Raw genomic sequence first — 16266 nt, 5'->3', positions numbered from 1 at the left:
AGTCAATTGAATAAGACTGTGAAGTCAGACCCTAGGCAGTGGGGAAAAGACACAGTCAAAACCTAAGCTAGAACAAAACTTAGTACACGTCTTCTCTCAGTGCGTTTGCTCTTCCGAGCCCACCCTATGGGTGAAAAGACCCCCTAGTCCAGACACTCACTTGGAGAGGCGGTCTCTTTCTTTGTGACCCTGAACTTATTTCTGATGCCGAGATGACAGGAACGTAATCTCCACAGCTGATTTAATTTGGTTTTTGTTTGTTTGTGATCTGGGGCTGGGGATACACGCTAAGTACAGACTCCACCCCTGAGCCTCACCTCGATGAACCTGCCTGCCTCGGTCTTAGACGTATAAGCATCATATAGTAAAGATAAACTGGGCTCATTCCTGCTTATGATTAAATCTCTGTTTCTCAAGGATGGGGCTGTAGCCCACCTGTAACCTTAACTACAAATGGTTCTGCACTGCCTGTTCCGGGAAATGGTAACTGTGTCTTTGTGTCAAAGGTTATTACGATCACTTGTTATGACTCCCACCTTGCAACCTTGTTTCAAGTTGTTATGACCAACTTGTTCTGCTTATGTTCCACTTCTGTAACCCCACCTGTTTGCCTGCCAAATCCCCATTCAGAAACCCCCTACTCACAGACTATAAAAGTCCTTATCTTCTGCATCTCAAGAGATCTCTTGAACCCCACTTGTAGAGAGAGACAGCCTGTATACATAAAAAAGCTTGCTTTAATTAATTATTTGCTTTAATTATTTTGTCCATGATTTGGGTTGGTGGTCTTTCTCCTCAAATCTGTGGGATTAACAACCTGCAGGCCCGGGCTGGAGAGATGGCTCAGTGGTTAAGAGCACTGACTGCTCTTCCCAAGGTCCTGAGTTCAAATCCCAGCAACCACATGGTGGCTCACAACCATCTGTAATGGGATCTGATGCCCTCTATATAATAAATAAATAAATCTTAAAAAAAAAAGAAACAAAACCTGCAGGCCCAAGAGCACATCCACTTTTAGGTCAAGTCTAGAAGGGTCCTTTATAAAACCATTTGAAAATGTTCCGAGTGATGATGTTTGGACTATCTTTACTATTTACGGAAAAACTGGAAGCCAAAGTTTCACTAGTAAGTCTTTGTTTTTTTATGTCTAATGCCTGGAAATTCCTGTACATCCAGGGAGTCTGTTAAATCTCTCGGCCTGTTCTGCCCAGAGGAGAATTCACGTTTGTAAGTAGCTTCATTGACTCAAGGTTTTCTTTAGTATGAAGCTGGGAATGGGGCCTGGTTTACCACACACAGAGCTGACCAGCCTTCAGGACGTCTTATGAGGGCTGGGATGTAGAACACATGTTTGGCATGTGCAAGTGCGGCAAATGAGGGGTGGGGACCCACCTCTGCCTGGAGCCGTGTTAAATGTCGGCAGATTGCTGTTAAGATCAGGATTAGTGTTAACAAGCTCCTTAAGTTTCTACTGTAAGCATGAAAAAAAAAATTAGGAGTTGGAGCAATCTGATTCCATGATTGACAACCACTGTACTCTTCAGGGTCCAACCATCACCCCCGTGGCTCTCAACCTTCCTAATACTGTGACCCTTTAATACAGTTCTGCATGTCGTGGTGAGCCCTAACCGTGAAACTATTTTCATTGCTACTTTATAACTGTGATTTTTTTTTTGTTCTTTTTTTCGGAATAACTGTGATTTTGCTGTTATGAATTGTAATGTAAATATCTGGTATGCAGGGTATCTGATATGCAACCCCTGTGAAAGTCACTTGACCCCCCCAAAAAAGGGGTCCCAACCCACAGGTTGAGAACCAATGTCCTATCCTCAAGTCAGTATCAGGAATTCTGAAAAAAACTACTCAGGCCCAGTGGATTGCCCCTCTCCTGGAGATGCGGTCGCAACCTGAACTGTCGGAACCAATAAAGTGCAGGCATTTTGCTATTGTGGCCTTAGTAAACTCTAGATGATCCTATCACCATCTTCACCTAAACCCAGAGCGACGACGCTTCCACTGGTGGCCTAGCAAAGTGACAGCTGTGACGGAGCTGGAGACAACGCAGTGACCGGTGCCATCACAGACCTTCATCTGCAAGTGTATTGTCATTGTCATTGTCATTGGTACCATCGACCCTTGTGTGGCTTGTAAGTAGACAGCTCAGGCTCACTTGGTGAGTTGGCTGGGAGACAGATACCATCGGTGCTGTCTTCGCTGGGGGTGTAACATCAGGCCCAACAGAAATCTTTCAGTCAGACTTTTCCTACTTTTAGTACCACAGGCTGAGTAGTAACAAAGAAAACAGCGGCAGACAAAGCAGGGAGGCCACACACAGGTCAGCAGTGGCTCAACAGGAAAGCAGCAAGGCAGGCGGCTGCCTGAGAGCTGAAGAGATTGAGTAGTTCAAGAGAGTGACCAGGGAAGGGGCAACAGACTGGGGGAAAGAGGACAGAGAGCCAAGGCTGAAGAACATAACGGCCAGAGAAGAGAAACTGCAAGCCTTGGTTGCTATTAGAATTCTGAAAAAAGGGGTTGGGGATTTAGCTCAGTGGTAGAGCGCTTGCCTAGCAAGCGCAAGGCCCTGGGTTCGGTCCCCAGCTCTGAGAAAAAGAAAAGAAAAAAAAAAATTCTGAAAAAGTCTGGCAGGGGTGGCAAACGCCTACTATCCGGGACTCAGAGGCAGAAGTAGGGGATCTCTGAGTTCAAGGATGGCCTGGTCTACACAGTGAGTTCCAGGACAGCAAGGACAGAGAAACAGGACAGAGAAACCCTGTCATGAAAAACCAAAATTAATCAATAACGACAGTAATAAATAAAAGTAAAAGGACTCTGAAGAATCAGAGTCTTTAGGGCCAAGAATTTTAGAGAACCCAAGCTTAGGACCTGTAACATGACCACAGGCAGGGGCTGAGAAATCTTCCTAAGCTCCATAGAGTGCCAGACATAGCCGGATGTAATTAACGGCACACACTTGCATTCCCAGCACTCAGAAGGCTGAGAGTTCAAGCCCAGCCTGGCCTGTAGATCATCACCCTGCGTTAAAAACAAAACTATAGATAGATAGATAGATAGATAGATAGATAGATAGATAGATAGATAGATAGACAGACAGACAGACAGATAAATGAAACTTCTGCGATGATTTAATTTTTCTTTTCCCTTACCCCCTTAAATGTTAATTCCAGAATCTAAGAAGCTTGTTCCCCTTGGCATCATGGAGAATGTACATTTTTTTTTCTGTGTCTCAATGGCAGCTGAGTGATCAGAGGACCCGGAGATTAACAGCATCACTAGCAATGCACACCGGAGCTTACACCTGCAGCTCTATCCGCCTGACTTCAGGGCTCACAAGCCTCTCCGGGTAGATCGTTTCAGTAGTCAGCCTGGTTAAATGAAAAAAACACATCACGGAGGCACCGTTCTGGATTTTTCTGTGGGGACATTTCCAGGGAAGTTTAGCTGAGAAGGGAGGACCCACCCTGAAGGTGGGAGCACCCTCCAGTGGGCTGAGATCTCGAGATCACCGTACACATTAAAAGGGGGGAGAAGAGAAAGCAAGTTGAGCTCTAGGGTGCATCTGCCCAGGCACGAGCCAAGGGCTGCCTGTTGCTCTCTCTGCTTTGAAGGACTGTATCCTCAGGCTGTGAGCCCAACCCTTCCTCTTTTCATTTGCCTTTTGCTCAGGTATTTTGTTACAGCAGTGAGTAAGGAAGGCTGTGTGTCAGTTTGCTGGTTCTAGGAATCCTCTGTAACAGTTTGAGACAAGTGGTTTCCTCGGTCCAAACGGTAAGTTGTAATTGAGCAATGCGTCTGGGCGCGGTGGTGCTCACCTCTGCCCCCGACAGCCAGATAGGGGCTGTTGTAAGTTTAAGGTCACCTAGTCTATACAGCTAGCGTCCGGTCAGCCAGGACTACAGAGTAAGGCCACGAGTTAAACCGAGCTTAAAACAAAAGATATCGAGTGGGTGCAGGAGAGATGGCTCAGAGGTTAAGAGCACTGGCTGCTCTTTTAGAGGACCCGGGTTTGAGTCCCAGCAGCCATACGGCAGTTCACAAATGTCTGTAACTCATCCAGTGTCCTCTTCTGGTCTCTGAAGGCACCAGGAATGCATGGGCTCCAGACATGCATGCAGGCAAAACAGCCATACGAGTAAAAAAAGATTTCTTTTTAGAAAGGCAAAACAATCAAACCCAGATTTCAGATTCCATTTTATTCATCAACATATTTGTATCAATTAATTTCTTTTTATTGGTTGACTGATTGATAGGGTCTTGATATATAGGCCTTGCTGGCCTCCGACTCACAGAGGAGATCCACTGCATTTGCCTCCTGAACAGTAGGATTAAAGGCGTAAGCTGTCATGCCTGGTCTTTTATTTCTTTTGTTTGTTCTTGTACAACCTAGTTTAATTCAGATAAATTACCCTTTAGGTAATGATAATGAAACTTAGAACCCACCTTCAAGGTAAACTGCTCTGTATGTGTATGTGTGTGTGAGTGTGTATGCATGTGTATGTGTGTGTATGTGTATGTGTGTGAGTGTGTATGTGTGTGTATGTGTGTGTATGTATATGTGTGTATGTGTGTGAGTGTGTATGTGTGTGTGAGTGTGTATGTGTGTATGTGTGTGTATGTGTGTGTGAGTGTTATGTGTGTGTATGTGTGTGTATGTATATGTGTGTATGTGTGTGTATGTGTGTGTATATGTGTATGTGTGTGAGTGTGTATGTGTGTGTGAGTGTGTATGCGTGTGTATGTATATGTGTGTATGTGTGTGTATGTGTATGTGTGTGTGAGTGTGTATGTGTGTGTATGTATATGTGTGTATGTGTGTGTATGTGTATGTGTGTGTGAGTGTGTATGTGTGTATGTGTGTGTATGTGTGTGTGAGTGTTATGTGTGTGTATGTGTGTGTATGTATATGTGTGTATGTGTGTGTATGTGTGTGTATATGTGTATGTGTGTGAGTGTGTATGTGTGTGTGAGTGTGTATGCGTGTGTATGTGTATGTGTGTGTGAGTGTGTATGTGTGTGTATGTGTGTGTATGTATGTGTGTGAGAGTGTGTATGTGTGTGTATGTGTGTGTATATGTGTATGTGTGTGTGAGTGTGTGTATGTATGTGTGAGAGTGTGTATGTGTATGTGTGTGTATATGTGTATGTGTGTGTGAGTGTGTATGCGTGTGTATGTGTGTGTATGTGAGTGTGTATGTGTGTGTATGTGTGTATGTATGTGTGTGAGAGTGTATGTGTGTGTGTGAGTGTGTGTGTGTGTGTGAGAGTGTGTATGTGTATGTGTGTGTATATGTGTATGTATGTGTGAGTGTGTATGTGTGTGTATATGTGTATGTGTGTGAGTGTGTATGTGTGTGTGTGTATATGTGTGTGTGTGTGTGTGTGTGTGTGTATGTGTGTGTGTGGCCAATTTAATTATCCTATAAAGCCCTTATTACAGGGGTCTCAACTTTCTTAATGCTTTGAGCCTTCAATACAGTTGTGCTGACCCCCAGCCATAAAATTACTTGTTGCTACTTCATAACTGTAATCTTGCTACTGCTATGCATTTTAATGTAACTATCTGCTGTGCCTGTGAAAGGGTTGTTTGACCCTCCCACAAAGGAGTCATGACCCGTAGGATGAGAACCACTCCCTTATTAGGTGTTCAGTTGTGCCTCAGTAAAAGTACTTCCTACGGGTCAACTGAATGTCTACAGAGTCAGGGTCCAATCCAGGGCTTTGAATATGAGCTCTCCACCAGTAAGCTACACCCTCAGCCCAGTACACAGCCTTTTAAACCTGGTTAGTGCCCCTTCTGAAGAGAGAGCTCACACTGACTGTTTCTAGAAGCCACATGTAAAGGTGTTTGGAGTGCGGGCTTGATGTGCTACAGGGCACGAGGACAGTTCTAGAAGGACATGCAGAGCTGTACTCGAATGTGGTTTTTGTTTGTTTTGAGACAGGCTCTCTCTATGTCAGTGGTTCTCAACCTTCTGGGGATCACATATCAGATATCATGCATGTCAGATATTTACATTACAATTCACAACAGTAGCAAAGTTACAGTTATGGAGTAGCAAGAAGCAATTTTATGATCGGCGGGTCAGCACAACATGAGGAACTATGTCAAAGGGTTTCAGGATAAGGAAGGTTGACGATCACGGTTCTGTGTAGCTCTGGGAGGCCTGGAACTTGATATGTAGACCAGGTTAGCCTCAAACACACAGAGATCCTCCTGTCTCCTGACTGCTGGGATTAAAGGCATGTACTACGATACCTAGCTACTGTGTTTCTCTTAAACCCGTGCCTTTAATTCCAACACTTGAGAGGCAGAGGCAGGTGTATCTTTTTGGATTCAACCTGGTCTACATAGTGAATTCCAGGACAGTTAGTTATGTAGAGAAACTGTCAAAAGAAGAGAGAGAGAGAGAGAGAGAGAGAGAGAGAGAGAGAGAGAGAGAGAGAGAGAGAGAGAAAAGAGGGAGGAAGAGAAATTAGCTAGCTGCATATTGCATTCCTATTTTAGTACTCAGGAAGCTGAGGCAGGAGAGTGAGAATTCAAAACAAACTTAGACCATAAAATAAAATTTGATCTAAGAAATAATGAATAAATGCATTTTTGAGCTGTGCAATGGTGACTCATGCTTTTAATCCTAGCACTCGGGAGGCAAAGTCAGGTGGATCTCTGAGTATGAGGCTAGACTGGTCTACAGAGTTGTTTCCAGGACAGCCAGAGCTACACAGAGACACCCTGTCTCAAAAGATAGAAGCAAACAAAACAACAACCAAAAAACCCAACAACAACAACAACAACAACAAGCTGTTTCCTTGGACTGAAACAGCTCTTGTCTAGCATGCACACAGCCTGGGTTTGATCAGCACCAAAACAACCAAACCAAACCAAACCAAAACACAAAAATCAAAACCAAAACCAACCAAAAAAACAAACAAGCAAAAACAGTGAAAACTCAAATGTCCGAGGCAGGAGGATTATCATGAGTTTGAGGCCAGCCTGGGCTACATGGTAAGCTCCAAGTTAGCCTAGGCTACAGAGTAAAAATGTCTCCAAAAATAAAAACAAAGCAATAGTTAGCAGGCGTGCTGGCACATTCCCACAATCCCTGTATTTTGGGGGCTAAGGCAGGGGGGTCATCAGTTCAAGGTAAGCCTGTGCTACACAGTGACACTCTGTAGGGAGTAAAGTCCTAAGTGAGGTGACCTGGGCATGCCTCTCGGGAGTGGCAAATCCTTCTCCCCTGCTGAGGCTGCTGAGGCTCTGTGAGGCACAGCTTTCCTCTGGTCTGTGTGCAGATGTCGATCCTGAGTACAGAATATGCCTACTGTACCCTTCTCCCCATCCCCACCCCAGTGTGTACAGAGATCAGCTACACCTGCCTCTGTGTTCAGCGGTTTATGACAACCCCTCCCTCTGGTTTATCTGTGTGCGATAACCACACTCCCCAGTCAGCTGTATGCAGTACCTCCCAAGAGCCATACCCCATGGTCTCAGTTTTTCCCTATATATGTGTCTGCCATTTCTCCAGTCCCTCTCTGTCCTAGTCAGGATTCCAGGACCCAACTGTGCAAGGATACAGCAAGATTCTGTCAAAACAAAACACCCCCCCCACCAAAAAAAAAAAAAACCCTTCCATAATAAATAAGGTAAAATAGCACACTTAAAATATTTAAATGGGGCCTGTGAAATGGCTTAGCCAATTAGGGAGCTTGTCTCACAAAGTGACCTCCTGAGTCCCATCTCTGGAGCTGTTGTATAGGTGGAAGGGGAGAACCAACTCCTGGAGTTGTCCTCTGACTTCCACATTCACAGTGGCACAGCATACACACCACACACACACACACACACACACAAATGATGATAATAATTTTAAAAATTTAAAAGTAATCTAAAAGACAATGTGAAGGAGCAAAGGGAGAAACAAAATGAGGAGACAAACAGAGCCCCTAAAACATAATTACATGAGATAAAAATTGTCTCCAGGACAGCCAGGGCTACACAGTGAAACCCTGTCTTGAAAAACTAAAGCAAAACAAAACAAAACAAAAACCCTCAAAAAAAAAATTATCTGAGTACGCCAACTGAAATGTAAAAATTACTAAATCGTTTGGTTTGGTTTGGCTTGGCTTGGTTTGGTTAGATTTGGTTTGGGTTCTGAGACAGAACCTCAGCTTCCAAGGTACTGAGATTATGCATAGGACCTATTATGCCCAGCTTTAAGTTGGGCTTTTTGTTTAATTTGATTTTTTTTTTTGAGACAGAATTTCATGCTGTAGCCCAGGCTAGCCTCATCCCCATGCCAAGCCTCATCTATCCAAGTATTAGGATTACAGGGTTCCGCCACTATGTTCAGCTCCTGCTTTGTTTGTTGGTTTGCTGGGAGACAGTTTCACTCTGTAGCCCAGGCTAGCCCCAAACCCCCGCCAATACTCCCGCCTAAGCCTCCTCCCAAGTACTGGGATCAGAGTCACGAATCATTATACTCAGCTTTTAAATTCTGATTTTTTTTTAAAGAGAAGTCCCTCAAGAAGTGCATATAGTAATAAAGAAATATTACATACCATGCCGATATAAGGCTAGGGTGCCTATATTCATTTCAGATGAAATAAATACCAGAGCAATAAAAACGACCAGGAATAAAGAGGGACATTACATAATGAGAAAACAGATCAGTTTGTCAACAAGAAGAAAACTTCACCCCATGAGATGCCCTTGGCAAGCCTTCAGAATCAACCCCGGGGCCAGGCAGTCTGTAAGTGAAACCAACTCTTTCACAGAGGATGAACAGCCCTTCTGGCGTCACCCAGCGAAACACGAAGAACCTCCCTAGCTTTCCCGCTCTCAGCTGGATTAAAACCACCAATTTTGGAGGTCACATACTTAGGTAGCACACTGCTAGTCCCCACCGCCTTCTTGGCCGCTGTGTGTGTTGTGGCTGTGCTTGCCAGCGGTACTTTTTAGGAACCTGAGAACACTGGCATTTTGCTTGGGCCTGCAGCTGACAGACAGGTAATTAGGAGAATGAAAGGGAGCCTTACACAGTGTCTGCCTCAGCTCCTGCCTCAACCTTCAGGTTAAATCTGACTTCTACCCGTAAGCATGTTAAACATCTGAGAAATGTTTTGCCAAAAACTATAAAGCAGGGTTAACTTGACCTAGACTTGCCTGGTCTGTCTCTCGCCCAGCCTTCAAGGCTAATAACACCTACAGCCACCAGGACTGGAAACACCAGGCCAAGGAGGCAGTAGAAAGAGGTGGTGGCTCCTGAGTGCCTAGAAAAGCCCCACCTATTCACAGACGTGCCATGAATATTCATTCTTCCCGTTTACTGGCCATCTTGTTCTCAGCATTCCTTCCTAAATAGGGCAGGGGAGGTGAATTTGTTCATTTATTTACTGTTTTGTTTTGTGATTTTGAGGCCGGGCACAGCTATATAGATCAGGCCTTTCTAGAACTCATGTGTACTTTAGGCTGGCCTTGAACTTGTGACTCTCGTGCTTTAGGTTCTTGCTAAGCTCGTGGACATTTGCTACCATGTCCAGCTGGAGAAGCCCATTCGGGAGCATTCTTCCTCCCCAGATAAGCCTTCAGCCACCAGTGCTATACCTTCTTTATCCCCAGCACCCATTTCTCAAGCACCGATCTTTCCATAGAACAAGCCCCTGGGCTTGGATCTAGTAAGCACTCCATCAAGAAGACAGAGCCATCCTAAACATAGGACTAACAACGGAGATTTGAACATAGCGCCAAAAGCTATAGAAGCTTTAGAAGGAATGGGGAAATAGACAGTTAGAGACTTCAGCACACCTCTCTCAGTGACTGATGCTATAACTAGGCAAAAAAATAAACATAGATAGGATTGAGTCAACCCAGCCACTGAATGGATCCCATTGACTTTTATGGAATCTTTCATCAAATAAAAGCAGAAAACACAATCTTCCCAAGTGCACGAAGAACACTGTTAGACCATACGGTAGCCCATAAAACAAATCCCAACGTACATACTTAGAAGGAGCTCATCTTTCTGGCTGCAAGCTAAGCCTTTAATGGCTAAGCCATCTCTCCTGCCCATTAAAAAGACTTAAAATGACGTAAAATTGTTTTCCAAAAGGGAATTAAAAAGGAAAAGGAAAAAAAACCCACCTGGAAAAATACTTAGCTATAACAGCATACTTCTTCATTTTGGTCTGGTTTTGTATTTGGGTCTTGTTTTTCTTGAGGGCAGGGTTTTCCTTTATAGCCCTGGCTGGCCCAGAACTAATTATAATAGACTGACTTTCCAGATTCATGGCAATCCTCCTGCCTCTGCCTCCTGAATGCTGGGATTTTACAGGCGTGTGGCCCCACACCTGGCTACAGCATCTTTCTAAAGTGAATAGAATTCACTATTTCTTAGTCTGAATAGAAAAACATTCAAACCAAACAGAGATGAAAATACAGTCCATAAAATTTTGTGGGACATCAGTAAGTAGTGCTTAGGGGAAATTTATAGCATTAAATGCTTATCTTAAAAGAAATAGGAGGTACAGTTCAAGAGCTCATCTAGATCCCAGCACTCGAGAGGGAGAAATAGGAGAATAGGAAGTTTTAAGGCAAGTTTGAGCTACCTAGCAAAGTCCTGCCTCAACACACACACACACACACACACACACACACACACACACACACACGAGAGAGAGAGAGAGAGAGAGAGAGAGAGAGAGAGAGAGAGAGAGCGCACTAATCTTCCTCCTTACCTAAGGAAAAAATATGCAAAAGCAAGGAAATAATAAAGCTAAGAAGGAAAAAAAATCAGTAACATTGAAAACGGAAAAACAGGAAGAAAAAAAGAAAAGAAAAGAAAAACCAATGAAACCCAAGCTGAAGCCCAGGATTGCGTAACAGCTCTGGTCTCTGCTGCTGGGAAGGCTGAAGCAAGACAACCATTTATGCATGTAAATTCTAGACCGAAACTGGGTAGGCGACCAGCTGGGGTAGCATTTAGTAGGCGGAGACAAAGGGATCATCACAAATTTGAAGCCACCCTGATCTACATAGTGAGCTCCAGGATAGCCATGAACACAGAGAACAATGTTTCCAACAGACATTCTTAAAAAGTTCTATGCCGGGGCTGGGGATTTAGCTCAGTGGTAGAGCGCTTACCTAGGAAGCGCAAGGCCCTGGGTTTGGTCCCCAGCTCCGAAAAAAAGAACCAAAAAAAAAAAAAAAAAAAAAAAAAAAAAGTTCTATGCCAATTTGAGCAGCAAGGGAGGCCTTTGTGGGAAACACACATAAGGCACCAGCTAGGGCTCACACGCTGGCGTGTTAACACACACACACACACACACACACACACACACAGAGCTGACGTACTGATGCCTGGGCACCTGCTTATAACCACAGCACAGCCTGGGAGCTAGAGCATTATCTACAAAGTGAGTTCCAGCCAGGTCTGTCACACAGAGGAAACAAAAGAAAACAAAACCAAACCAAAAGATCTAGCTTTTGTGTGTGCCTGTGTGCGCATGCATGTGTGTGCATGCTACATAGTGAGATACTTAAAGAACATACTAAAATCTGTTCTCCATTCTGTCAGAAAAATAGAGGAGGCTGGACGTGATGGCACACACCTTTAATCCTAGCACTCAGGAGGCAGAAGCGGGCAGATCCTTGTGGATTCTAGGTCAGCCCTGTCTACATAGTGAGACAAGATAGCTAGGTCAATGTAGAGATGTCCTGTCTCGAGGAAGAAAAAATAAACAAAACACCTGTAATGTGTGCTCCCCCAGCTGTGACACATTCCCTCCTTCCTGTGAACTTAGAAGTATCTGGAGCCAACTTTAATTTTATTTTTAATTAATTAATTGATTAATATGTTGAGACAGCAAGATAGATCTCACTATGTCGTTCTGGCTGACTTGGAACTCATTCCCTAGCGACATTCCCACAAAGGTCAGCAGAATACTGTTCCCCTCAGACAAACACTGCACTAACGAATCCTCTCTCCTTTTGAGTGTTTTCTTCTGCTCCCACTTCCAAATTCAAGCCGTGTTTTGTATCCTCACTCCCTCTTCCAAAGACATAGGTCAAGCTATTGAAATAGCATGGATGACTTTTTAATTCAGAATTTGGGGGGGGGGAATGGGATTCAGCACAGAGAATTTTCTAGCACATTGAGGTCCCGCCTTCTATATTGGATTCAAGCCCCAGCCCTCCCTACACACAAAAAGCTCACAAAGTAAAAAAATAAATAAATAAAAAGTCACTTAATAAAGTGCTAATTATAGTTGTTTCTGTTCAGCTCTCAGAAACTTCCCTGGGAGTCTCATCCCCTCCTCCCCTCCTGCTGAGCCCCCACAGACCCTACAACTGTGCCCTCAGCATTGACCTTACAAATTTCCCTCATGCTCCGAAGTCATGCCAGAGTCACAATGGGCAGACAACTGTGGGTGACTAAAATGACTAATGACAAGGTTGGTTTCACTTTTGAAAAACATGGCAGCCAAGTGTAGTGTTACAAACTCAGACTCTCGGGACTCGGAAGGTAGAGACAGGAGGATCAGGAGTTCGAGGTCACCCTTGACAATATAGTAAGCTCAAAGAAAGTCTGGGTTACCTGTGACCCTGTCAGATGAAACAAGGAACCAGTGAGAGAGTACAGAGGTTAAAAACAATCACTGCTCTTCTTGAGGACCAGAGTTTGCTTCCCACACCCACACTGAGCTGCTCACCACTGCCTGTAACCCCAGCTCTGGGGAACTCCAGCTTCCAATGGCCTCTGTGCTCACGTGAACACGCCCCGCCCACGAGGACAGGCAGCACACACTCAGCTCTGACGAAAGTCTCCTAGTTCTTTCTTGGAAAACGACGACAGAAAGGCGGAAAGGCAGAAAGGCGGAGTAAAGTTTAGAAAGACCAAACCGACTTGAATGAAACAAGCTTACGTAGAATTCCCCTTTGTCACGGAACCCCAATCCTCTTTACAGCACTGGGCAGGACAGGTTCCCAGTCCTGTAGTAAATCAGATACAGTTGGCCAGGGCCAGTGCTCCCCAGGAAACTGCAAGCCAGAAGGGCAAGGGGTCCCATGGGCAGGAAATCATTTTTTTTTTCTTAAAGGTGAAATGGTTCAGGAAGCTGAAGTGTTGGTTGGCAGTCTGTGCTTACATGAGGAAAAGGTAGCTGGGGTTCTGGAAGCAGATCCGGCAGGCAGGGTGGTTCTCCTCATGCCTGCCTGTGCCTGGCAGCTCTTCCACCCTTCAGAGCTCAGCTAAAGAGGCATCCCCTTGCCACATGGTGGTGGCACAGGCCTCTAATCCCAGCACTCAGGAGGCAGAGGCAGGTGGATCTGTGCATTTGAGGCCAGCCTGGTCACAGATCGAGCTCCAGGATAGTCAGGGCTACACAGAGAAACCCTGTCTCAGAGAGAGAGGTGTGGGGAGGCATCCCAGCATCCCCCCAGCCCCTCTGAAGGGCCTTTCTCGCCATCCCTATCTACTAAGTGCTTATTGGATTCAGGCATGAATTCAGAAGTGGCTCCCTAGTCCCAGGGAAGAACCTGTCCTGAGGTCCTATCCTGTCACCTGAGTTCTTGTTCCCACTCTGGAGGCTCCATGGGAGCCGGGATCAACTGTCCTGGCATACTGCAAGCCCCGAAAAATGCAAGCCCAAGGAGAGAGAAAAATGCTGACCCATGCCTATACATGAGACAGGGGGACGGAAACGTGGCAGCCAGATTGGGCTATATGTGGTGAGTTCAAGGCCAGCCTGGGCTCCGTCACAAACAGAGCAAGGCAAAACCACAAAACGAACAAGCAGAAGTGAACAGCAGCTCTTTCGGAAAACACCAAACAGGTTCAGAAGCCTGCACGACTCGAGCAAATCCACCCGGGAGCTTCAAACATGCAAAGGGACAGCATTTTGCCCCAGCTTCCCCGACTCATCATCACACTTCTATTCAGTTTGCAGAAGTTTTAGTTTGAGATACAAAGTAACCTTCTGATGGGTTAAATCAGTGTGACACCTGGCCCAAAGGAAACAGGGCATTCTGCATTGGCAAATACTTCTAGGTTTCCAGGGCCATCCCCAAAGAGCCCTCCTTCTTCATTCCCAGGACATTCTGTCCATCCAGCGCAAGGGTAGCCTAGCTGCCTAGCATGAAGGCCACTTCAGACTGTTCGCCATGACTGTGGGCCAAGGAGAGAGAAAGAATGTCCTGAGCCTTATCAGTGCGTCAGCCAGAGGAAGAGGATTCCGAGGGCAGCAGCATTAGGATAACTAAATACACTGGGGCTGGGCGTGCTGGTGAATGTCTTTAATCCCAATTCTGGAGGGACAGGTGGATCTCCGTGAGTTCTAGGGCAGCCTGGTATACATGGTGAGTCCAGGCTAGCCAGAGCTACATAGTGAGACTGTCAAAAAAAATGAATGAATGAAAGGAAGGAAGGAAGGAACAAACAAAAGACAGGGGTCTAGGAAGTTTAGCCCAGTGGTAGGGTACCTGCCTAGTAGGTACAGGCCTTGAGTTATCCCCGGCACCTCACAAAAAGAAAGGAAAATATTAGTGTCGTATTCTAGAAGAGGATGACCATGAAGATGGGGAGGGGAGGTTATCGGTTTGGGGAGCCGTGGTGCCAGGAATGGAACCCAGAGCTTGTGTATGCTGGGCAGACAGATCTATCACTTCCCTAGGTTCTCAGGCCTGGGGGTGTGAGGGGTCTACCTATAACTCTAATTAATGCTGTGGGTGGAGTAGGGCTGGGGAGTATTCTAGAGTGAGCCCCTTTAGTTGAGAGGTTATTACCCAAGAGTACTTGGTGTACATCCATTTGGAATGTCATGCCAGAAGGCATTTCCAGGGGCCATGAAATGACTCAGGAACACCTGTCTCCAGGAATAAGAACTGAGTTGGGTCCTCCTGTCCCACGTAGTGGAAGGAGAGAACTGACTCCTACCAATGGAACACACGTCCACACGTGTGGTCCTGCGTGTGCGTAAGCATGTATATACACAAATAAGTACGTGTTAACTCCAAGAGGCAATTTCTGAAATCTTAGTCCCAAAACACAGACACTTAGTTAACACCATTTTTCTTTTCCTGTCTTGGTAGTAACTTGAACCCCAGAAGCATCTCGATCCTCTAGCCAGAGAAACCCGTCTTACCTGAAACCTCTCTCTGCCTTCCCCCTCCTTCCCACTGTCCCTCAGCCCTGGTCCTCACCTTATTCTGCTGCGTGGTGATCCCAGTCTCCACTTCTGGCTCATCTTTGTCTCTGGATCTCCAGAAGGCTGCCAGGGTCCCTTCTCCGAACAGCAGCTCAGCCCAAGACATTCCCGAGCCAGCTTCCTTCCCTAGTGCCCCACAGCCTTCGGGCTAAAGTACAAATTCCTAAGCGAACACCTCCCTGGAGGCTCGGCAGCCATCCCCTCCTCCTGCCCAGTGTCCTTTAGTTATCAGTCACAACCAGCTGCCCACGAACCAAGCCTTCAAAAAGTACTGCCCAACACGAACATGCTGGAACACACTGTTTGGAGCCCACAAAAAAACCTTGTCTTTCAGTGTCTAGTGTTGTCTCACCAAAAATCGTCCTACTCTTGACACTCAAGGGGCTAAAGCAGGAGGATTCCAAATTCAAGGCCAGGGGTTGGGGATTTAGCTCAGTGGTAGAGTGCTTGCCTAGGAAGCGCAAGGCCCTGGGTTCGGTCCCCAGCTCCGGGGGGGGGGGGGGGGGGGGGGAAGAACCAACTTCAAGGCCAGCTTGGGCTAAATAGTGAGTTAAGACCTTCTGGCAATAAACAGAAACAAACCCAAAACCCTTCCTTTTAAAATCCTATTGCACATAATGGGTACATGGTTCTGAACAGACCACGGGTCTGGTATAGGTGGGGTCCTGGGCTCCGTCCTCATCAACATTAAAAACAAGTCCCAAATTCTTCTCATAGCTGTTTGCAATCACCTCTGTCCTAACAGTGTATCTACGCTGTGCTTGTGTGGCCCTCTTGCTTTATTTCTTAAGAGAGGGTGACTTTCTACCACCCTCGCCTTATATTCTTTTTTTTTTTTTTTAAAGATTTATTCATTTATTATCTATAAGTACACTGTAGCTGTCTTCAGATACACCAGAAGAGGGCATCAGATCTCTTTACAGATGGTTGTGAGCCACCATGTGGTTGCTGGGAATTGAACTCAGGACCTCTGGAAGAGCAGTCGGGTGCTCTTAACCGCTGAGCCATCTCTCCAGCCCTCGCCTTATATTCTTAATTTTTTTCCAGTAT

At 45.6% G+C, this 16266-nt stretch overlaps 1 protein-coding gene across 8 annotated transcripts in view; it reads right to left on the bottom strand.

Moving 5' to 3' along the window:
* Positions 1-15431, bottom strand: part of Kifc3 (kinesin family member C3) — a 95329-nt gene extending 79898 nt beyond the window's left edge. For 5 of the 8 annotated variants that reach the window (XR_015643342.1, XM_087594413.1, XM_087594414.1 and 2 more), the window contains exon 1: positions 15212-15337. Coding sequence is in view for 7 of the 8 variants with exons in the window: in XM_087594413.1 (XP_087450539.1) it covers positions 15212-15322 (111 nt within the window). In the remaining variant the exon portion in view is untranslated. 8 annotated transcript variants of the gene reach the window in all.
* Positions 15432-16266: the final 835 nt, after the last annotated feature.

The sequence above is a fragment of the Rattus norvegicus genome, chromosome 19 (genome assembly GCF_021556685.1).
Source record: "Rattus norvegicus strain SHRSP/BbbUtx chromosome 19, alternate assembly SHRSP_T2T, whole genome shotgun sequence".
Taxonomy (NCBI): domain Eukaryota; kingdom Metazoa; phylum Chordata; class Mammalia; order Rodentia; family Muridae; genus Rattus; species Rattus norvegicus.
This window is presented reverse-complemented; position numbering and strand designations above follow the sequence as displayed.